General features: G+C 48.6%; 7 protein-coding genes across 7 annotated transcripts; 1 reads left to right on the top strand and 6 right to left on the bottom strand.

Annotated features, from left to right (window-relative positions):
* Positions 1 to 9,669: 9,669 nt before the first annotated feature.
* Positions 9,670 to 11,263, bottom strand: F4807DRAFT_179897 (glycoside hydrolase family 61 protein). The gene is made up of 6 exons (XM_047993568.1): positions 10,979 to 11,263; positions 10,866 to 10,901; positions 10,715 to 10,818; positions 10,236 to 10,655; positions 10,131 to 10,175; positions 9,670 to 10,079 (listed from the first exon to the last, which is right to left on the bottom strand). Exons 1-6 carry the CDS (start codon positions 11,091 to 11,093, stop codon positions 10,068 to 10,070), a joined length of 732 nt encoding a protein of 243 aa, XP_047852033.1. The 5' UTR covers positions 11,094 to 11,263; the 3' UTR covers positions 9,670 to 10,067.
* A 609-nt stretch (positions 11,264 to 11,872) lies between these two features.
* Positions 11,873 to 13,224, bottom strand: F4807DRAFT_179809 (3-oxoacyl-reductase). The gene is made up of 3 exons (XM_047993567.1): positions 13,007 to 13,224; positions 12,418 to 12,959; positions 11,873 to 12,303 (listed from the first exon to the last, which is right to left on the bottom strand). Exons 2-3 carry the CDS (start codon positions 12,916 to 12,918, stop codon positions 12,046 to 12,048), a joined length of 759 nt encoding a protein of 252 aa, XP_047852032.1. The 5' UTR covers positions 12,919 to 12,959; positions 13,007 to 13,224; the 3' UTR covers positions 11,873 to 12,045.
* A 235-nt stretch (positions 13,225 to 13,459) lies between these two features.
* Positions 13,460 to 15,833, top strand: F4807DRAFT_179790 (amino acid transporter). The gene is made up of 4 exons (XM_047993566.1): positions 13,460 to 13,657; positions 13,753 to 13,982; positions 14,108 to 14,783; positions 14,920 to 15,833. The coding sequence occupies exons 3-4, from the start codon at positions 14,108 to 14,110 to the stop codon at positions 15,723 to 15,725; spliced, it is 1,482 nt and encodes a 493-aa protein (XP_047852031.1). The 5' UTR covers positions 13,460 to 13,657; positions 13,753 to 13,982; the 3' UTR covers positions 15,726 to 15,833.
* A 58-nt stretch (positions 15,834 to 15,891) lies between these two features.
* F4807DRAFT_179757 (uncharacterized protein) lies at positions 15,892 to 17,228 on the bottom strand. Its single transcript, XM_047993565.1, has one exon. It carries the CDS (start codon positions 16,685 to 16,687, stop codon positions 16,043 to 16,045), a length of 645 nt encoding a protein of 214 aa, XP_047852030.1. The 5' UTR covers positions 16,688 to 17,228; the 3' UTR covers positions 15,892 to 16,042.
* Positions 17,229 to 17,770: 542 nt separating this feature from the next.
* Positions 17,771 to 19,261, bottom strand: F4807DRAFT_462660 (uncharacterized protein; the record flags this gene model as incomplete). The annotated part of the gene is made up of 4 exons (XM_048001861.1): positions 17,771 to 17,826; positions 17,913 to 18,915; positions 18,974 to 19,099; positions 19,178 to 19,261. The coding sequence occupies 4 exons, from the start codon at positions 19,259 to 19,261 to the stop codon at positions 17,771 to 17,773; spliced, it is 1,269 nt and encodes a 422-aa protein (XP_047852029.1).
* Positions 19,262 to 19,632: 371 nt separating this feature from the next.
* On the bottom strand, positions 19,633 to 21,162 carry F4807DRAFT_434807 (thymidylate synthase). Its single transcript, XM_047998840.1, has 2 exons — positions 20,924 to 21,162; positions 19,633 to 20,852 (listed from the first exon to the last, which is right to left on the bottom strand). The coding sequence occupies exons 1-2, from the start codon at positions 21,007 to 21,009 to the stop codon at positions 19,994 to 19,996; spliced, it is 945 nt and encodes a 314-aa protein (XP_047852028.1). The 5' UTR covers positions 21,010 to 21,162; the 3' UTR covers positions 19,633 to 19,993.
* A 39-nt stretch (positions 21,163 to 21,201) lies between these two features.
* Positions 21,202 to 22,644, bottom strand: F4807DRAFT_434806 (uncharacterized protein). The gene is made up of 3 exons (XM_047998839.1): positions 22,167 to 22,644; positions 21,847 to 22,041; positions 21,202 to 21,701 (listed from the first exon to the last, which is right to left on the bottom strand). Exons 1-3 carry the CDS (start codon positions 22,458 to 22,460, stop codon positions 21,672 to 21,674), a joined length of 519 nt encoding a protein of 172 aa, XP_047852027.1. The 5' UTR covers positions 22,461 to 22,644; the 3' UTR covers positions 21,202 to 21,671.
* Between the last annotated feature and the right edge of the window lie 460 nt (positions 22,645 to 23,104).

Here is a 23,104-nt window from a genome sequence, read left to right as displayed (position 1 = left end):
AGTCGGCATGGGCATGGATTGGAAAAGTTGTCGACAATGTCTAATGAGATTCAAGCGGTGCCAATGAGATGTCGTCCACCTTGTAAGCTGATTGTCCGGGGTTCCAGCACTCTCGTGGAATGTAACTAAACCCTCGAGAAAAAACCGGATCAGGCAAGGTGTTCCAGGAACCCGCAGATGCGTCTGTCTGATATGTCTTATGTCTTATTATATAGTGGATGACTCCTGTCAGTTGTGACAATGCCCCTCATGTGTTCCCTCGATTTCTTCGCCCGTTGCGCGCGCCCTGTCGATATGAACGGGTTGCGACGGAACCGGGGCAATATGCTTAGGCAGTCGAGGTAGCAATTAGTAAAGAAGCTTGGTAGCTGCCAGATATGTACCTTGGCCAGGTAGGTAACGTCCTACCTAGGTACCCTTAAAAGATAAGAGTCATGCAGCCTGCTGCAAGGCACCTTGGATCCCTTCACCTCGTCGGTAGGCGGAGGGCGGTAGGTGGTCGACTACAACCGCTACCTTGTAAGGAAGCTCTAGCCCAGCCCTTGGAATTGGACAATTGGAATAGGTACTTTGTTCTTGTTTCTTCAATCTTGGATGCTTGTGTGCTTGTGTGCTTGTGTAATACTGTGCTGTGTACCCCGGGTGTACTATGTAGGGACGGAGGATTGACTCCAGGGAGGCCTTGCAATGTCAGACAGTCCAGGACTCGAGTGGTTTGGGGCTAGGCCTGCAGGGGGGCGACGTCGCGTGTGGGGGTCTCATTGGAATCCTCGACGCTTAAGAGTACGGGAGTCCTCTATTGCAAGGTGCAAGGAACTCGAAGCGCCGTCTGGGTGCGAGAGAAGGGAACAGAACAGTAGGTGAGATGAGCGTATGAGGGATAGAGAACTACTAAATCGTTCATCCGATGCCTACCAGTCTCGTGACTTTTCTATTATAGGTGGAGGGATTGCGACATGAGCTGATCCACCGGTAATGAAACGGTAAGTTGGATCGTCACCTCGTCTCACGATACTGATGTGCGAATGTGTGTATGTATGCAGTTAGGGGAGGAGTTGCCTTCACCGTTCATCCAACCAAACCGTCAGAGCGGGTTGTGATGGCGCCTTTGGGCCGTAAAATTCTCACACAATTGTTTGGTATCTATGGGATCTCTCCAAGGCGGGGACGCCGTCTTAGAAAGCAGCTTGCCGACTTAGTGGTGAGCTTTTAGAAAATATGTAGGCATGTAATAGGCATGTAGTAGGCTGTAGTAGGCATATAGTAGGCTGTAGTATGTAGGAGTGGGCGTCCAAACCGATGGTCGGAGTGCTTAGGCCGTCCACTTGCGGGCAGTAGATGATGGGTAAGGTGAGAAACCCGCAAGAGCTGATGATGGATCCTCTTTGCCTTGAAACCCAACTCGTGGCACCCAATCAATGAGAGGGTCCGCGGCTAGGCTTAAGATTACCACGTTCGAGGCCAGCGAAAAGAAGCCAGCAAATAACAAGCCGCGGGGTTGATTCCTCTCGTAATCTAAAATGTACACCTTGTCTGGATTTGGGTCAGGTCACCGTCACCCATAGATTTTGGCCCTGGGGGAATCGGATCGGTGAAGATAGACTAATAAAATAAGGTCGATATAGAACGGGAGCACGGACGATTCAATCTAGTTAGTCTTTGGATAAGTCGGATCGCCAAGAAAGATGGATCGACTCTAAAGCTGCTCGAGAGAGTTGAGGATTGGTCTAAAAGATGACGCGACAGGCCCGTCTCTCTCGTCCCTAAACCTCTTCCAGTGTCAGATGCATTAACTCGGTCATAATATATCATGGTAGAAAGCTCCCTTTCGACCGGAAACGCCGCTAACAGATGTGATTGCTCACCCTTTTTTTCTTCGATTATATTGAAGTTTTCGCCCTCGACGTTGTCTGATCTCGTATAGTTCGTGAGGTGGGTATCGCAATGTCGGGTGTGTTGGTTGACAATGCCGTGTCGCCGTGTCGACTGATTGAGGCTAAGGGGGATACAAGGTGTAACCTGTAAATGAAATCAAAAATGGTAAGACGGGTGCTGCCCTCTCTCGTGCGCGTCCCGAAGCGTCCGTGATCAATGATCAGCCACTTGCCTTTGACGGACACTAGAGTTAGGTGATATGTCATATATCTATTATGGTGACCATTCTTATTTTCGTTCGTGCTATTCTCCACCGGAGCGTGGATTATAGTCCGGCTTACGTCTATGTCTTCGTAAAACTATGGAGCTATCGCATTTGAAAATTGAAGTTGATCAGTACGCTTATCCGCGGCGAAAGAGAAAAACCGGTAAGCTGGTCGATGGATTTTTAACAGGACTGTGATATCTAACAGATGGGAAATTAGTGCGATCCCTGGGATGCACGTCGACGTTGTAGGCAAGAGAGACGGGACCCTAAAACGTCCCAAGGAGTCGGATCCGAAGAGCTAGGTATGCGGTTTGGCCTTCGTTTCGTCTGTTGCCAGAAGCTTATTCTTGGGGGCTGCTCTAAATTGACTAGGTATTTATGTTTACGAGGTGTCATATGGCCACGGTTAAAGTGAGCACTAGTAGACAATATTGACCGACATTGTTAAGAGGCAGCTTGCTATGCTAAACGAAGCAAGCATGACGTACCCTCCTGTTGAGCCTCTCGGTGCGTCGGTGGTACAGAATAAGGGTACGTGCCGCACAAGCCGTCTGCGTCTCTAATTCGACATGTATGGCGACATGTATACTAGCACGGGTTCTGACATGAACGATGCTCACCTACTCTACCATGTCTCGAATGTCATGATGTTCGCGATGATCTCTTATCTTCGACCGCTCCTTGCGTCGGGACAGGCGACATTCGCGCGCTGTGGCGACTAGATTACAGCTATAATTCCCATATTTCTGTCATTCTTCGCGCAGGTGAGACCGGGAGAAGAACGCACGTACATATACGTACGCAGGCATCCACACACACACAACATCGCATAACGCGTTTTGCGCCTCCACCTACGCCCCATCGCGCTCGAGGTTGGAGGGGCTGGGTGGTGGATATCCAGCCGATAACCGAAGAGGAGACCCTAATGGAGCCCTCATATCTCTAGACTTCTAAAAGGATAAGCAAGTACCCGACGCACGTCGAAGAATTCGGTCAAGTCATCAGAGACCAGGTCGGAATGAATGGTCCTCGTCGAAGACGAAGCCAACCATCGATAGTGCGGTCTAATGACATGAGCCAGAGGGGCCTAAAGGACCCAGAGGCGTTGAAGAGCTGGGGAAGCGTTTCAGCTCTCTCACTCGTCGCTCGTACATAACTTGGCTGCATCGGATGTGCTGCCACGAGGTCGCCTTCTACCCGCACTAGCGAGGCGATATGATACGACCGTATATGAAGAAGCTCCATTAGCATCGATCTGGTAGAGGCTGATCTACAAACCGGAACATCCGACCAGATAGCGAACGTCTAGCGGCAGAATGGTAGGGGCAATTAGAGGATGGTAGGCTCACGTCCACTACCATTGCTACTACCACTGCCACTAACAGCTTCCTATTAGGTAGGGGTAAATAACGTATAGATCCAAAGTCCATCGTTGCCTCGTGATAGTCTGGCAGGTAGCCGTTCGTGGTTGGTCCGGTTGAGATCATCGGCGTTATTGATGTGATAGTACGGAAATACATGGATGGTGTACAAAGTGACAATGCCAGAATTAGAAACACCAGATGCACTTCAAGTGAACATCAGGTGGTGCTCGGACCTCTATGTGGCGGCAGTGGCTCATGGAGTATGGAGCCTGCCCCGGTCTGATGTCTGTCCCCGGTCTCTATATACATGGGTACTAAATAGAAGATGCAGAAATGGCAACACCAGCTTGAGTGGTTGCAGAAGGCCCAAGGGAGAACTTGGCCCACAATCCGGGAAATCTTGCTTTCCGTAAGTGACCCGTAAGTTCCCCAAATGCTATCAATTAAGACGCTACCGGCATTGAATTTGATTGGCGCCAGTCGCGTCTTAACGAAATAGAATCCACCACATTTTTGTCGCTTTACTTCTAATTTCCTCCACCTCAACCACCTTAACACTAATACACCATTTTCACACTCCTACACACCCAAATGCTATGTAGCTCGTTACCCTAGCCGGTACCACCTACATGACAATTTACCCAAGCTGCCTTCTACCTGGACTACCTTTCTTACATGCGGACAGGTATGGAGACAACTACCTACACACAGACGCATACAGTTCGGACGACGACTAGGATCTACCCCCATCGACGACAAAGCTCCATCACCAGACAATGATCGGAGGCAGGGTTATTCTTCACTAGAACTGGCTAGATAGAAATCAGCATGGTGACAGATGCGACCTTATCGCCATGCCCTTATGGCTCATGCCGCCTCTCACCCTGGCCTCACTCTGTCCAAAGCCCAATGCGTCTATCCGGTTCTAACCCTAGCTTGCTACTTGCCTGGGAAGACGATTGATCTTTAACCCGTTGTCCAACTGCCGATGGAAAAGAGATATGTCATCTAGGGGGTAAACTAGGGTTAGCTCAATTAGACTAACTAAGCTAGAGATTCGAAGTGATTACAACGACTCACCGGCGATTCGAGAGCATTATACGCTCTCAGACTGAGACATTCATCTCCTAACTTTCGCCTTAGGTAATTTTTTCAACAACCCAGTTGCAATATCCAATGCACTCTTCTCTATGGCTTACTTCCTACGTCTTGGCTTCGTCATATCCCTCCTATTCCCATCAAATGTTACCCTGGCCTTGCTTTTGGGTATGATGGACGTCAAGAGCTGAGAAATCCTGAAACGAAACTGCGAGCCGAGCTGAGGTGAACGAGAGCCAATACAAGAGCTCGGAAAGGTTGTGACAACCTCTTTCACATTGTTGGTCAAAGTCAAGACCATCTTGGAAGGGCGAGCTATCCCCGAGGTTGCCTGGATTTACCCCTTGTCTCCCTGTCTGCTGTCGTCCTCTTTGCAAATCTTGAGCCTCATGCGGCGCATCTTTACCAAACTAGGTCTGTTCTACCACTTTTCCATTGCTACCATGATATACTACTACCTATAGAATGGACGATCACGGGGGTGTTCGCGCCTGGCTAGTAGCGACTATACCACTGAGTACGGGATATATGGTCACTGGTAGTGTTGTGGCAATATACCATCTCAGACCACAATGTCTAAAAGCGTCGAACTTCGTCAACCCCTTAACCTCATAGGCCAGGCCATCACGGAAGCCAATGGATACATTTCGATGTTATTTACTAAAACATGTGTTTCTCATCACACTACCGAGTAGACTGACACGATAATTGGCTTCAATCTCCGTGATAGCTTCGGCTTAAAGGTTTCATTCACGAATGTGAAGAAACTAAGCGCTAGATGTATAGCTTACTAGGTAGGCGAGACAATGTCATATGAGCAGTCCGTATAGACGTCGAATATCGTCAGTATTTTTTCATCCTCTCGTCTATTCTCGTCCCATTATAATCAAGTGTGTCCGAAAGAAGCGACAGTTTGCTTATCGTCGCCATTCGCCCCTCATAACCCCCCGAAGACGAAGTTATTCCCGAGATTGCTCGATGGCCCAAGTAAGAATGAGCCTAACCCCTCTACGTACGAGCATGGTCAGCCACTGTTCCCGAAGCGTTTGCGGTGTGGCCGCACGGTTGATGTTGTAGGCGAATCACCAATCAATTGCCGTCACCACTTTGATCGTAACTTGATGAATTCCCCCCACCATCCACCATCCCAAGACTGCTTCGATGGTACGTACATATGCATCGGTCTGCGTATGGCGCCCCGCCGTCCCGTTCGTCAGGTTACTACTGGGTAGACTTCTAATACGCACGGTACCCGCTCATTCTTCAGCCCAATCTCTACTTAGCTAGCCATCTATTTACCCTCGTGTTATGTTGCCGTCTCTAGTTTTAGGATGCAGTTCATGGCCTTGGAAATCTCCAACTGTACGCTGATGGCTAAACCCCAATCAGCTAAGCTTCGTCGGCTGAGCCAATCATCTCTCGCGGAGGACGTCGACTCGATCTCCTACGTACAATATCTCGCTTAGAATATAGACTAGGTAGGAGCCATACATTCTAGAACGAGATTCAGAAACATTATTCCAAGATATGAGCTCAAGCCGTATCGTCTGAACCCCTCACCTCATCTACACGATACTACAGAACAGTTCGCCCTCACCTCAAACACAAAGAGCCCCCTTCGTAGACCTATCAGACGTGTGGAATTTCACCGAGGGATCGTCAAGCTATTTCCGTTTTCGCGCGCCCCAACCAAAACGCACCTCACATCCCATGACGCCGTTGTCTTATGCTTAAACATCCTAGACACCCTTTTCTCTCCGCTGCAGTGCAACGAGACTAATCCTCGTCTCCCGACCATCCGAGCAGGGTTCGGTTCTGCAAGGGTGCAATCTGATCGACTGTCAAGGCCGTCGAGATCCTATGATCTGCGAGATTTCCCTTTCGCGCACAGCCTAGGACCCTTACACCCTCTCGAGCTTGGTCTAGCTATCATGGGATGCGCCATCCCCCACACCAGCCCTCCATCAGCCACCGCACGCATCATGGACGCGATGAGACATACGCAAGCGCTTGCACCCGTAGTTTGTGCAGCACGCGTTCCACTTTCCGTCATATCTACCCACAGTCCGCCGTCTAGAGCGTAGAGTATTTGCAGATGTCTACTAGACTCCGTAATCAACTAAGCTGCTCCACGTCGAACCTATCCCTCGCCACGGGCCTGTACCGGTGACATCCGACAGTTTCGGTTCTCAGATGGTAAATATCGTATGTCTGTAGTTGATCGGTACCATTCTAACACCGACTTGGGATCCCGCGCAACTCCGGTGTAACTAACACCGATCGATGGAGACAGATAAACATTAGATATTCGCTAGTTTGGCAGATCCGTACGTTTCTATAGCGAGATTCGCACATAATACCCCAAACCGCAGATGTTCGACGGCAAAAAGCGTCACGGCTATCGCTGCGGGTCAACATGACGTGCAGCTGTCATTAAGATAGCGCCGCCGGGAGAAGAAGGTGGGCAATCTTGGTCTCGTACGAAGGGAGGCGGATATGTATGAGCGGCGGAGTTGGTGAGCTTCGACCTGCCTATTCGGAGCTCAACCTCGGAGATCTTTTTTTACAAGATATAATAAAGACGACGAGGCCCCAGAACCGCGACAAACGTATGATAATGACGATGGCGCCGTTCACGATCAACGCCGCCATCGGACTGGAACGGCGCCCGAGAGGTGAGTATCCCTACGAGTATGCATGAAGCATCTATATTTTATTTTACAGACTATTAGTTGACGAGGATACGGCGGAGAATAAGAGACCTAGTGAAGATATAGCTATTGGTTAGACGATAGACTAGGTATAGTCGGAATACAACAATCCTACATAAAACATCCATAGGTTCTAGCCATTGGCGGATCCCATTCCACTTTTTGAGGCTTCTCAGACGGCCTGTCGTCCAAAGCGCAGACAAACAGACAAATGGCAGATAAGATAGAGCCATTATCCCAGATGTTAAGATTATAATTCAACGCATAAACTCGATCTTTGCAAGGCTGCTCCCAGAAATGTGGATATAGATTTCGAAATCTCGCTTCCCCGGGCCGTGCCATCTCGCATCATTCTGCAACCCATGGCGTTGAACTCTCTGCCTTGCCAGCCCTGCCTTGGATTTTATAGCTGCATGGAGATTCTTCAAATTAGAGAATAGGGAAAAGTTGGAGATGTCAGTCCGTGACAGGGACTTATGTATATTCAGGTAATGCTGGGTAATGCTAGTATGTAAGTCGGTAGTCGAGTAATCCCTGTCTCTCCCTCCTCCACTTCTTCTCTTTGACCCCATCCCTTTGCATTCATGTGTGCGTCTGTGTGTCTCCGGGGTATATCGGCATACGTACATGAAATCCAAGGGATATTCACATTACATACATTATCTAGTAGCTGCAGTACAGAATACATATTACATACCCAGGTATACGCATTTACATACACTACCCATTACCCACTACTTACCTACCCACCACACCCACAGACACCCTGAACATGTACGCACTTAATTACTTAACCCCATCAAGCCCTGCGCCCCTTCTTCGCGTTCGCGAGACCCCATGTGACCGGGTTCGGGTTGTGGATTATTAGTCACTGCCCGCGCCGCGTGATGGTTGCCTGCCCGTTCTGTGAAGGTTATGTATGTACTTTCTCTCGCCCGCCCGCTACTCTATACTCTATCTATCTATCCGCGGCGTCCGTGTGTTCCCAATAGTCCTTCCCATACGCCCAATCGCGTCTGCGGTTTATAGCCGGGTGGGCCGCCGACTTGGGCTTCCGGTGCTGCCCCCCTTTTTTCCATAAGAAAAAAAGATCCTCCTGCCCTCTTTAATAATGGGCTTTCCGTCTTTTTAATTGCACTTTCCTGCGCGGAGGCTCGCGCGCGTTCGTATGTAATCTAGTCTAGATACTAAGTAAGTTACGTGATCTGATCTTCGTTCCCGGGGATGCAGAGGGACGCGCTTTCGGGCAGGGGAGAATGAGGATGAGAGTGAGGATGATGGGCTAGAGGTAATCACGCTCGACGACTCGGTGTCTGACGTCTTTGGTTGTGGCGCGGGAAGTTCGCCACCCTGGGCAATCCGATAGGGTAAGTTGGTGTCAGGTTGAGTGGGTGTGTCTTGTTTACCTTGTTGTCTAGAGGCGTTTCTTGGTTTTGTGGCTTCGGGTAAGCAGATAAGAAACTTAGTAGTTAAGGAGTGATTACGAATTTCCTTGATTGCCTGACGAGCTCATCATCTTCGTGATTGTTCATTAAGCTAGTAGAAACAATAAGTGACTAAGTTTGAATCAGCTCGGCCTTAGTGTAGTCAACTAACTATCCCCGGGGTCTATGTGACTGTGCCTCCCTAAGCTTGTTTTTCTACTTCAGTCTTGTCTCAAGGATGCGTATTGATGCTTCCCCGGAGCTATCAAATCATATATATTAACATAGCTTAATACCTGTGTAATAACGGCCAGATTCTGCGGCCAGAAAGTTAAAATAGAAGTTGAAAAAAACAAGAACGAGATCTCAAGGAGTTGTCTAGGTTCTCTGCGAAGGATAGCTAGTCTTCGTACGTCTCTATCTATCTGAAGAGCTGGTGTGTACACGTTCATGCAGACAAACAAGTTTAAGCGCTTAACCTACAGATTTCAGTTTCTAACAACTTGATTTATAATACATCTACGTAGCTGACGAATTTGAAACAACACACCTGACTACAATTCCGGCGCCACATCGTGGAGTTGATAAGCCATTGCTATTGTGAAGTACGGGCCCAGCTACGAAAGTTCAAAGGTGATGATTGATTCGATCTTTTGTGAAGCAGGTAGGAGATATTCTGAAAATGATTGATTCATAGGCTGAGATCGAGAACGTCATCATACTACTCACTTTTACGATTCTAGCATAATCACATAACTTAAACTGAGTTCAGAGGCTACGAAGCCATATACCTGATTTTCGACTAATAAAACTAAGTGGTAACATAATTCAGGGACATGTTTTGTGTTCCATAATGACAAATATCATTTTTGGCATTGTTCCTAGCATCATGTCGTTTTATAACTGTTCTAAGATTGTATCTGAAAACACCAGTTCTCTCAGTAACTACAGGTTAAGGCAATTCTGCGAGCTAATCTCACCATCGGCTAGTTGAAATAGAGATATAATTCCCAGTAACATTCAAATGAAAGTTTCTATCAACTTAATTGTATAATCGAAGCCTTGTTGCTCTCACCACGAGGGACCATGAATGTGAAGCCTTAACTATAAGTGGAATAAACTTTACGGAAGCATTCAAGATTATAATCAGAGACAATGGAAAGCTGGGTTGTAGTCCTAGTATTATCTATCTTATTTAGATGTAGATTGCAATGGGAGGACGTCCTAATATAGACCTTTCCGTATGTTCATACGAAAGTATAATCCAGAACACACTCATCCCATGATCCTGAAATCCATCATAGCGACTGAAGAGTTCAAATATAGCCTAGCAGGTCAACTAGAAAGGGTCAGCTCATCTCTATTTGCAATTTGATGCGGCAAAACTTACAGGAGCAGGACCGGGAACGGTATAGCTGTGGAAGTCGGAGTAGATCTAGTTCACAATCAATATATGCCGTATTCATATAATCAGACTAAGCACTGGAGCACTCACGTTAACAGTGTATCCCGGGTCTGTGTCCTTGAACGCGCCGGGGATCAAGGCAGTCTCGGGGTTGTAGCTACCGCTTCCACCCGAGACCTTGACCTGCGCGCAGGAAATGTAGAACTGAGGGATTCCCGACGGCCAGGGGTTGTGGATGGCCAGAGACTGGATCCTCAGGAGGTACTCGCCGTCCTCGATGCAGCTGGGGATGGTATATGTATAAGAGCCAGACATGTCCCATACTGCCTCACCGCTGGAGAAATCAGGGGCTATGATCACGAGTGAGTTGTAATCGTCTTTAAAATGAATGAGTGAACAGTACTTACCGAAATCCTTGATCTTGAACCATTCGCCGCTGGCGTCGTAGTCTGAGGTAGCGCCCGGAGCCTTCGACATGTAAATAGAGATCGGTCCCTGGTGATACACGGGCTAACGAGAAAGTTAGTCACATTACTGAACAGATAGACATCTGAGGATATTATACGTACGGTATCTAGGGTGAAAGTGAATTGCTCGCCAGCTTTCACGTCTACTGTCTTAGTGTCAGCACCCTCTGCGCCGACATTGCACCTTAAGTCGTTCGAAGTCAGGTCTACGCCAGTTAGCGAATGTTACTAAGAAGCGCCTTAATAAACTTACCCGTAACAGGGGAGTTGTAGTTGCTGTTCTGCCGGACTGTTGAAGTTCAGGTTGTATTAGCACTTTGTTACTCGTCCTCCCTCCTAGCATATATCTCCAAAACTCAGACTTACTATATTCAAATGGCCCGTATTCGGTAGCGTCAACAGAGAGTTGTTGGAAGATATAATGGGCCGAAGCACCATGAGCCGCGAGGGCAGCGACAGCAGCGTTGACAAAGTTCTTCATGACAGGCAAAAGTTGATCTTCGAGTCTCCAAGTCTAGGAATGGCAATGATGGCACATCGAACAGAATGTTCCACGGCGTCGCCAAGGCGAAGAGGCTCTCTATATATATATTACTAAATACCGGCACAAGGGTTCCGTGATGCGCGTGATGTCACATCGTTGACTTTGATAATATTTCGTATAGAACCATAGGTTGTCACTTCGTTTCCGTCTCTTTCACCACTCCACTCGAATGGCCCCCCCTGGACTCTAGGTTCCGTACCTGAAAGCGCTAGCGGACCGTCGTTCCATCGTCGGCGATCTCTACCGCAGCCCAAATAGGCACCCTGTGTAGAGAAGCATGGAAGATGCCGGTGCGCTCACGGACGGCCGGGATCAACACCATGGATTTTCGTGGGATGGTTGTGGAGAAAAGGAGGCCGTGAGATGTCCAAAAATGGCAATACCGGAAGGACGTCTAAAAGAACAGCACCCATTCGGCAGGTCGATGCAACGTTTTTTCATATGCCAAGAAATGTCAACTACCGCATCCCACCTCGCTGGGACTGTTAATTTAATAAGCAATGCACCGAAAACCAGGAAAGATACTGCAGATGTAGGTGATTAGAATAGGAGGCGGACGGTTGCGCGTCACACCCAGGTTTGGACGAGACACCCTTGTTCTGGACTGAGTATTTGAGAAATAAAGCTAGGCATGTTTGAAGTAGACAGAGTGCAAGAATAGGCCAATCCTAAAAAGCCTTTCACATCATCAAGAGATTGTACCATTTTTGTTGATTCATGCAGATATATGAACTAGACACCAAGTCACCGTCGCCCACGAGAATCCAGCTGAGAGCGTCATCATCCCGGAATTAATCTCGTACTATCCTCGGACCGAAAGATTGCTGATATCCGCGCAAATGCCATTGATAACCGACATCGAGATCGTTAACTTCGTAAGTGGATTTCCCTAGACACACCGCCCTCCATCAACTTCGATGTTGATTCCCGTGATGAAGGCGGCCTCTTCACTGGCCAAGTAACAGCAAGCGTTGGCGACATCTTCCGGCGTAGAGCCTCTGCCTAGAGGTATCACAGATTCGAAGGCCTTGCGGTTCTCGGCGGTATCAGGTTTGCCGATGAACAGGTGCGTCATTCCTGTGCTTCCCACTACTGGGGAGACCGCGTTAAACCGAATCTTCTGAGGTCCATATTCAACAGCCATCGTCTATCATAAGGATTTAATCAGCATTGTTCACAGCATTATACATGGCCTTAGACACTTTCAATCTGACTGGAGCATATAATCCAAGGAGAGGAGGACGCAATTAACACCTCGTACCTTCGTAGCATTGATAACAGCAGCTTTCGAAGCATTATACCAAGTAAGTCTCGGACGTGGTCGAACACCTGCGGTCGAAGCAACCTGGATAAAGCTACCCGGTCTCTTCGCCTCTAGGAAATAGGGGAGAAGGACATTGGTCGAGATGTAAATCGACTTGACATTGACGTTCATGACGAGGTCGAAGTCCTTCTCGGTCACATCTTCGGTAGCCTTATTGACGTACGTGGCCCCCGCATTATTCACCACGATATCAAGTTGGCCGTAAGCGTCCAAAGCTACCTTGAGAAGACCTTCCCAGTCCTCTCGCTTGGTCACATCCGCCTTCGCGAATTTGCACGATAGCTCCCGCGCCGCTGTCTGACCAGCTTCGTCGGAGAGATCGGCGATGACGACCTTTGCTCCCTCCTCCGCGAATTTAGCCGCGATGCCACGTCCGAAGCCCGACGCGCCGCCCGTCACGATAGCGACCTTTCCATCTAGACGAGGCTTAGGAGACATGGTTGCAATTGCTTTTGACTCGTTTTGGCGCCGGCGCTCTAGTACGTGGACCGTACCTAGTGGAGACGATTGACTGACGTCAGTGCATTTTACAAGATCGGACTTGGCCTTAAAGCCATTGATCTCGTTCTGTAGCGATCGCTAGAAGGAGGCGTATAGCGTGCGGGGTACTCATTGGGGAGGCCGATGCGGGCATCATCAACCTCGGGTCGCACGGCGTTTTATTGGAGATCGCTTCATTATTCGGAGTAATTATTAGGTACATTAGTTCGTCTCGAGTTTATAATCCGTACATTTTGAAATCATTGCAATTCCAATTGTAAATGTATTCAAATCGATGTGCTATGCTGTTAGTTTATTTATAAATGCCTTTAGTCGTTTATCTAGCACCTACGAACCAATCAGAAATGTTGTAATAAATAAGATCGATGTTGTAATGAAATTAGGTACTTATCAAAATCCATCGTCGACGATACTACATAGGCTATGTACACGTACATAAAGATAAGCAGAAATTAGCAGCTAAGATATACCAGGAAACGAAGCCGTGAGCTACACTATATCGAGACTAGCAAGAAATAATGAAACGATCTGCTACGAAGAACGGACCGCCGATAACTTAAATGTATAGGTATCCATGGATCTAAGCAGGTATTAAAGTAGTACGAATGTACTCACCGAAGGATCGACTGAGAGATAAGAAACTTCATGTTATCAGCGCCTTGACCGGGGAAGTCGCGTGAGTACCTACCTAAGTCGAAGTAGTTATGTATTCTGCTACTTCCTTTCGTCAACATCCAAATCCGTGTCGCTGATTGCTCACAATTTCCATAGTCGATCGCGAAACCATCGACGATGAGGAGGGAATCGGTTACGAGCATCTCCCGGCGCAAGTCGGGGGAGGCGACAGCCGCCGATGATGCGCTCGCCAAGATGGGTTACAAAGCTGAGCTGCCGCGAAGTCTCAGCATGCTTTCAGTACTCGGTTTATCCTTTGCGATTGGTACGTACGAAAAAGAGAATAGCTTCAATTCCGGTGGTATGTAGAAACTAATGGGTTGATAGTACGTGAAATCTTCACTTCCAATTTCGAATTTCAAAATTTCCAGTCGTGACTCGTTAGATGACCACGAGCTCAAGACGCAACTTAAGGAGATGATACTATAATATTAATACTAACACATAATAGATGGCCGTACCTTATGGTCTCAGCACGACGTTTTATATATCGCTCTCAAACGGTCAATCCGTCACCATCATCTGGGGTTGGGTTCTGCTTTCTCTCCTGTCGACCGCTATCGCCGCTTCGCTAGCCGAGATCTGCTCAGTCTATCCCACTGCTGGTGGTGTTTACTACTGGGCTGCCTTGCTATCGACACCTCGTTGGGCTCCCATTGCTAGTTGGATCACTGGTTGGCTGACTCTAGTTGGAAATTGGACCGTTACACTCTCTATCAACTTTGGAGGCGCTCAATTGATTCTCAGCGCGATTTCGTTGTGGAATGAGGACTTCGTGGCCAACGAGTGGCAGACTATTCTCATGTTCTGGGCTGTCATGCTCGTCTGTTACTTGATAAATATTTTCGGTTCCAAGTATCTGGACCTGATCAACACCGTGTGCATATACTGGACCGGTGCTTCGATTATCATCTTCCTGGTCGTTCTGTTGGTCATGTCGCCGAGTAAGCGAAGCGGCGAGTTCGTGTTCGCCCACTACGACGCCTCTGCTTCGGGGTGGCCGGTTGGCTGGTCATTCTTCGTTGGTCTACTGCAGCCCGCGTACGTGCTTACGGGGTACGGAATGGTTGCTGCCATGTGCGAGGAAGTACAGACGCCTGAGCGGGAGGTCCCCAAGGCCATCGTCTGTGAGTATCTTATTGCTTATTTTAGCACCTCCCAACCGTCAATTACTTCCAAAGCCCATTTTTAGAGCCAAAGCCTCTAATCAAAGCTTCCTTCATACGATTTTGGGTTGCAAGTTTGCTAATTTCGGATTCATAGTGTCTGTTGTGGCGGCTGGCTTCACTGGCTTGATCTACTTAATTCCCATCCTCTTCGTACTACCGGACGTACAAACTCTCCTCTCAGTCGCAAATGGACAGCCTGTTGGTCTGATTTTCAAGACGGCAACTGGCAGTGCAGGAGGAGGCTTTGGGTTATTGTTCCTTATTTTGGGTATCTGGTTGTTCGCTGGTGTTGGTGCCCTAACTGCCTCGAGCCGATGCACCTACGCCTTCGCACGCGACGGCGCAATTCCCGGCTCTGGTCTATGGAGTAAAGTTGACAAGCGATTTGACATTCCTCTTTGGGCCCTAACTCTATCGGCCATTGTAGATTGCCTACTAGGTCTTATCTACTTTGGTTCATCAGCAGCGTTCAGCAGCTTCACCGGAGTCGCCACGATCTGTCTTTCCACGTCATACGGCCTGCCAATTCTAGTCTCAGTCGTTCGCGGTCGAAAACAATTAGAGCACGCGTCGTACTCTCTGGGTCGTTTTGGTTTCGCCATTAACATTACGACGCTCCTATGGATCGTCCTAGCAGTCTTTCTGTTCTGCATGCCGACTAATCTTACCGGGCTTGATGCATCCACCATGAATTATGCGAGCGTGGTGTTTGCTGGTTTCGCAACCATTAGTCTTGGATGGTATTTCGTCTGGGGCCGCAAGCACTTCTCCGGTCCTCCGGTTCTGAAGTCGGATTTGGCCGAGCATGGCGTCGGTGTTGTTCGGGGCCAATCTCTGGACGAAGAAGTAGGAAAGGAAGCGAGTACAAAAGAAGGGGCCGAGCCGAAGGCTGTAGAATAAATGAAATTTATGTATATTGGATATTAGACAAATAGAACAAGATCTGTCGTTTTCGCGTGTAGATAGACTGAATACTTGCAGCCAGATTAGGTGGCCATTCACTTATCGCTTTCAATGCCGCGCATAAACCAAACCCACATCGTTGTCGTCATTACCAGGTAGGTATCATCACGGAGCAATGTCAAGTAGAACAGGTAATATCCGCAAGGAAAAGAACGCCTATATTCATTCAATCCGACCTAACCTATCTCTAAACCCATACCTAACCCTATCCCATCTCTACCTATCCCGCCTTTTCACATCTCGCATATCACAGCTCACAAAACCTTAGCAGCAACATGCTCGATCTTAAAGCCCTTGAGGTCCGGAATCGCCTCATGGAACTCCACCTGCGCCGCCTTAAACGCGGGATCCGTAGCGCTCGCCGTTCTATGCGCCTCGTCGCTCTCCCACCCAAGCAGCATGACCATAACCCTGACCTTCTCGCCCTTATACTCGACGTCCTTCTCCACGGTCAACCCGACGGCGCTGAGCCCCGTAGTCCCCTTAATCCCGTCCGCCGTCAACCCTCTCGCCAGCGTCTTCCCCGCCTGCAGGACCTTCGCCTCGTCCTCGTCGGGGTCGATATACAGGAGCAGGAACTCGGTCGACGGGCTCTTCTCCAGGACCACGGGCGGGAACGGCGTGAGCTCCGCGTGCATGATCTGCGTGGGCGTCGTCACGTAAGGCGCCAGCTGCCCCAGGTACGACTTGTACGCGTCGGTGGCGCGGAAGGCCTGGTGCGCGGCGATGTCGTCCCAGTCGATGAAGAGCCGGATCTGCGAGGGGTCCTCGGAGGGGGGCGCGGCGCGGACGGCGGTGTTGCCCGGCTGCGATTTGAGGGTTGCGAAGATGGGGTACAGGGACTCGGCCGAGACGCCGGGTTTGAGGGTGGAGAGGACGAGCTCGGTTACGGGGGCCATGGTGGGTGGTTTTAGAGGTTATCGGGTTTGTGGGTTTGTTTCGTTGTTGATAGTAGTTGTGTTGGGATGTGAATAAGATGATGGTGGTGATGGTGATGACGATGAGAATATGGCAGCAACTAGAGAGGGTTGAAACTCATCATTAAATACTACTCACCATGCTACCGAGATAGTCCGTCGACATATCACATTTCAATGCTCTTATTCCCTCTACCTAACTATCAATACGTGCCGTACCACTAAACCGATCAGTTCGCACAACTCCGACCCATCACCTACTCGCCCGTACCATCCTACGGGATAACTGACGAGCCGGCGCCGTCACAATCTGTCCTGCATATCTGGTCTGCCTAAGAGCTGACTTCCTAATGAGGTTGTAGGGCTATGCGAGGTCGACACCTTCCCACCCTCAATAACTACTATGTATGTATGAAACGAACACTGTCGGGGTCGAAAGAGAAACGCTGTATGGATAGATTAGTGGTCTCGCGTTATGCCTAGAGCCTGTATTAGGTAAGGGATTGACTAAGGGACTTGGCTACGCTGACGTGAGGCATCTGAGTTTCTCCGTTGATGACGAACCTTGGATATTTTTGTCCGGTTTATGATTGGTGATTTTCTAAAGAGGATGTTTTACCGCTGTCTGTAAAGAATGGGACGAATAGCTTCCCGTGGAATAGGATTTTAATGCATTATGCCATCCGAAACCTCGGCGATGAGTCGAGGTGAAAAAACCCGAGACTTTTGCTGGTCGACCTTTTCAGTTCCGTGCTGACAATCCCGACGAGTCGGTCGGTTACCGAAGTTTTTATCGTTCCCGCAAAATGTAAGGTCAGGGATCGCATTCCTTCTCCCCCACAACTGCTATTTCGAAAAAGACGAAAGAATCACGGAACCGATGCAGTTGCTTGCACCCTTGCGATGTGTCTGTCGAATTGGTAGAACGGCTCCGGAATTCCCGATGCTTCCACGCCACCACCTCTGGATACCTAGTGAGGCTTGCATAAGTCTACAATCTCGGACATACTAGGCACCTAAGCAACAACGCATTTCGCTAACGCCGCATACGTAGGTATCGAGTTATTATAATGATGGAGTTTTCTCTCCTATTTTGATGACAGGTCCTACTAAATCGCTAACTAAACAATTTCGAGTCAGCAATCAGTTATGCTAAAGAACATAGGTATGCTTTCAGAAGTGATCGATCACGGACTGGAGTACCTACCTTCTTCATACTCCGGGTCCTCAAGGTGTTCTTTCAAATATATCTCTAAGTGATCGCCAAAGCCCCCCTTCTTCGAAAATAAGATGTTGAAATCTTCTAGTGCAGGAGCAAATTCAGTCACGAAGTGGGCGTATTCGGCTACCTTTCGTCTCAATTCCTCGAGACTTTCATGACGCGGCGTCATCAGCTTTCCAATGCCGAGAAGTCTGAACTGGGGGCCAAATTGGAATTTCTTTGCCATGAAAAGGCTCTCTAGTCTTGCAAAATTGTAGACTCCGCCGATATCAAGCTCGTGTAATCTCTTACCCCCGTAAGTGGCAGCGGCCACCAGCGCGACCTCCGTGATATCGCAATCCATCGATAGCCGCAGAGTCTTTAATGAACCCGAATGTTGTAATATATCAACTACGGGTTCGAGAAATCCTTTCCCCGTGACCGCTCGTCCGTAGACCTCTAGCTTTTCCAACCCCCAGCACCTTTTCTCTACAAATTTCCGCATCATTATCGGGTCGATCCGAATGGGGTATCTGGGCAGGTACGCTATTATGAGGATGCGCAGTTGGAGTGTAAGTCGGCAAAGTTCCGGAAACAAGTCTCGCGCCCTCGTTGCGAGATTAGTACCGCCCTTGACGCTAACATTGAGATGGACAAGTTTGTGTAGATGAGGGAGCAGTCTCGTGATCGCCTGATAATCTGCTTCGCAAACAAGTTCTCTAAGTTCCCCAAATAACTGGCTATTCCAAGTAGTGAACCGCCTCCTTTCAGCAACGGCTTCTTCGATGAGCTTTGTAGTGATCGGGAACCGGAAGTCGAGAGACCTGAGAACGGACGCCTTAGCAAGGGTAATAAAAACGCGGTCGCCAACGACACTCTCCATGCCACATCGTAGCGTTAGACGCTTCAAAGATGTCGCGGCAGCGAGGTAGCGAAGGAGTCCTTCCGGTGTACAAAGGTTGAGATGAGGGTTCTCAATAAGTAGCACTTTGAGTTCCGGGCAACAGTACTATGATTAGTCAATGGCTATGTAAGCACAGCCCATCAAGTTGATGCATATCACAAACCTGTAGCCTCTCAAGGGTCACATCTGAGATCGGACCCCCTTTAAATTCCAGCACCTCCAGTTGAGGTTGGAGATAAGGTATCAAGCTATCATCGGTGTTGTGGACCGAGCATTTTAGCTTGAGGGTCTTCAAGTTGGGAAACGTATAGCCCCAGAAAAGAGTATGGTAACCGCATTCCTAATCGGCAAATTCTAGGTGCTTCACCTCCTCGAGGTAGGCATATAAGTTCGGCGGTTTGTGCAGCATCAGGTGTAATAAATAGGGGATTGGGGTTGGTTGTGCGGACATGTTTATATTACGGTGGTGAGATGCTAACATGGGAGAGTTGATCGTGTAGAGTTAAGAGGGGGAGTGATGAGTGATGTTTCTAAGATTAGGGACATGGATAGACCGACATATACGTATCTATAATCTATCTACCTAGTAGGTCGTGGTAGCCCAGACTGTTGTGCCATGGAGATTAAATAGGTAGGTACAGGACTGAGCCACCTCAACTTTATTACCTAGGTACACACCTAGGAAGGTGCCAGATAGCTAGGTAGGTAGGTAGTATTAAAGCCATCTTCAGTGTCTAGTCCAGCAGGTCTCAATGACTAACCTCTGTCTTCGTCTTATACAAATACTCACATGTGAAATTCAACATTATAGTACCTGGGTAGGTAGGTAGGTAGGTAGGTAGGTGTGCAAAAGCGGATATATTCAGGGGTAAATTTAAACAGTACGTAGTAAGTCCATACCTACGTAAGAGGGCCTCTAGACAGCTAAGGTACGCTTTCTAGTAAGAGTTCTTTAATACCTCTACTCTAAATCGACATGCAGTTGATGTCTAATATTTTCACTTTGTATGTCATGTACGTCTCCCGACGATGCGTCTAACGCGATATCCAACACCTGGTTGAACCCAGCGAGTAGTTTAGCTCATCCCGCGACATCCTAATCAATACATTCATTATCATACCGCATCTCGCTCCTAGCTATGTAAATCGTCTTATCATGCAACTAAGGGAAAATTGATTCGTATTAGACAGACATCTTCATCGGGATCGTCTTATGAGGTTCGTAATTCAGGACAGAGATATCTTCCACTTTCCAACCATCGATAGAGTCGCTATTTGCAGGCGATAGTTTTATTTCGGGGAATGGTCGTGGTTCCCGCTCTAATTGGACCTTCAGGGCGTCGACGTGGTCAACATATACGTGAGCATCACCCATAACATGTGTTAGGCTACCAGGGACTAAATCGCAAACATGCGCGAGCATATGCGTTAACAAGGCGTAGCTCGCAATGTTGAACGGGACGCCGAGACCCATATCGCAAGATCGCTGGTACAATTGACAGTGAAGATGTCCCTTCGGCTTCTCCTTATCTCCCTCGCTACTCCCCCCGCTTTGCCTTGGGAACGAGACGTAAAACTGCGCAAACATGTGGCACGGCGGTAACACCATCTTCTTCAGGTCCGCCGGGTTCCACGCCGACAAGATCATGCGACGGTCGTACGGATTATGCTTCAGCTTGTGAATGACGTCGGCGAGTTGGTCGTATCCCTGACCGGTGTAATCGGTCTTGGCGTCGACGTACTCGGCGCCGAAGTGCCGCCATTGGAAGCCGTATACCGGTCCCAGATCACCGACCTCGCGGTGGGTTAAGCCTAGGTTGTCGAGGAACTCGCGCGACCCGTTGCCGTCCCAGATCTTGACGTCCTGCGCGCTGAGGGAGGCGGACGAAGTGTTGCCCTCTATAAACCAGAGGAGCTCGGCGATCACGGCGCGGAGGAAGACGCGCTTGGTTGTTAGGAGGGGGAGAATTGGTTTGCCGTCGTTGTTGAGGCTGAATTTGAGAGGGCGAGGGGCGAAGATGGAGTATGTGCCTGTACCTGTTCTATAATTTGAGGGGCTTGAGTCAGTGTTTGGTCCCGCGCATAGAATTATGCCTATGATAATGCAACTTACCGATCCGGTCGACGCTCTCCATGATCTAAAATTTCACGGACGAGATCAAGGTATTGGTGTTCCTCGTGTTGTGCCAAGGAACCCATTTTGTCAATTGTAGTATTTCTTTTTACGTCTAATTGGGTAGTTTCAAGTGCAAAATGACTCGACCAAGGCAGAGGATTGGTAACAGCGCAAACTTGGAGAAAATGCTAATTAAAGACGCGTTTCTTGTCGCGTCTTGTTTAAGAGGTTCGGCATTCAAAAGATTGGTGCGTTATCGATAGATGGCGGGGTCACATACCTAATGATTGGCTAAAAAGGTACAATATACTTATGGCGGACGGTGCGGGATGAACTGCATTAGCTTCGTTTTAAAGATTGGAATGTGCAACTTCAATCAGTGAATCTGACCTGCCCCCACTCGGTGTCCTCTTACATAAGCAGTATATTCCTAGGTTACGTACAGCAGGTACTCACTTCTCCCACCGAAGCACAACGTGAACTCGCACAACATGAACCAAGAGTTTAAGACATGAAGTAAGATGACGCACATCCCTGGCCAACCTCGCGGTACCAATCATATTGCCCATATTGTCCATATGCAAGCACCTATGGCACCTACAGAAAACTAGTCCGCGCCAGCCAAACAAGTTAAGACAAAGAGGGATCAGATCTATAGCGTATCAATTGTCAAATCACCACCCAAAGTCACCAAGCCACTATCTATCGGCCACCGCCAATGGGAGTATCTCTGCTCGTATATAGCTCATTTATTAGGGAACTTCTCCTCATCCCACTAATAGATATCAGTACTCGTCTTCGATCCACAAGAAAGCCTCGATGTTTCAGACGGGGATGAGGGTGGGAGGGTGAAGTCGAGAGCTTCGGTGAGGTCGGGAGGGTGAGGTCAACCTCTTCGGTGAGATGAGGTATACACTTACGTGTTCAACGATACAGCCTGCCTCCCATCTGAACCGGTCGTTGATTACACCCTTAGGCATGGCATTATAGCTCATCCATCCCATGTTCCCCTCGAATTTTTGACGGAGTGGTGTGATCTGGATGTGATCCCAAAATGTGGACAAGGTAGATAAAGCAACGTCAGGACCGTTCCCCGGAGACATGGGGTCATGGTTCTGCGGGTGACAAGTCAAACGGGTCAGCATTTCCACTCGTCCTAGGAAGACGCGAGCCTTCTATTTCTGCTCTTTGTCTTTCCACGACATAGCTATCTTCATCTATGACGCAAGGGCATACGTACTATGTATATCGAGGATACGTATTCGAACGCTTCGGTGAGGTTATGCTTCACCATGAAAGCGTCGGCGAACTTGTCGAACCGCCTGCGAGTCTCTTCCTCGCTGGGTAACGGGTTCAGAAATGCGCACGGCGCAGGTGTAGCGATGGTTTCCACAGCATCGCGAACCATGTTTGGCGGTTCGAAATTAGGCAAAATGATGGTGCCGCTTGGGGGGTTTGAAGGGCTAGAAGGGCTTGAAGAAGCGAGAACCCCTAGAGGGGCTAAGAGCAAGGTGAACAAGGTAAGGGAACACATCTTTGGAGCGTCTTAGACTGAAAATAAGGGAAATATCTGATCTACTGGCTACCACTGAACCAGATCGAGGTGAAAGGGCTTATTTATATAGTAGATCGCCGGAGTTTCTAGGCCGGATGTCTCATTTAAATCGGCTACTGTCTCAATGATTCAAGACGCAGTCTATGTAGCTGTCCGCCTCCCACCTCCCGTCTCTTCCATCATGCGTGAATTTCCATGGCCTCCCACCTAGATAGTCCATAAGCTGATAAGGGATCTAGTCGTTGGATGCAGGTGTGATAGTGTGAGCCGTGCGGACATCATCGCCAACATTAGAACGTGTTGCCAAGAGAGTAAGAACGCCATCGGAGGGTGACACGCGAGAGCCGATCCTCTATGAACCGGCATGAATTTTCCTTATGAGAGCAATTAAACCCACGTCACTAGTAGCAGGTATACTCGGTAGAAGTAAGGGGCAGGCCAAACAAAGACCTCCGTTTGAGGACTCATTATCCTCCTCGCATTAGCCCTGTATAGAAAGCAAATCGTAAATCTTCAGGTGATTATAGAACGCCCCAGGTTTTAGATCGTCTAAAGCTTACCTAAAACGTATTACCATCCATTGGATGTCACTAAACGAGCCTCAGTTACCACAAACGTATTAC

This window comes from Annulohypoxylon truncatum, assembly GCF_022578515.1.
Source record: "Annulohypoxylon truncatum strain CBS 140777 unplaced genomic scaffold F4807scaffold_27, whole genome shotgun sequence".
Classification (NCBI taxonomy): domain Eukaryota; kingdom Fungi; phylum Ascomycota; class Sordariomycetes; order Xylariales; family Hypoxylaceae; genus Annulohypoxylon; species Annulohypoxylon truncatum.
The sequence above is the reverse complement of the archived record's forward strand: the minus strand, read 5'-3'. Positions and strand labels throughout refer to the sequence as shown.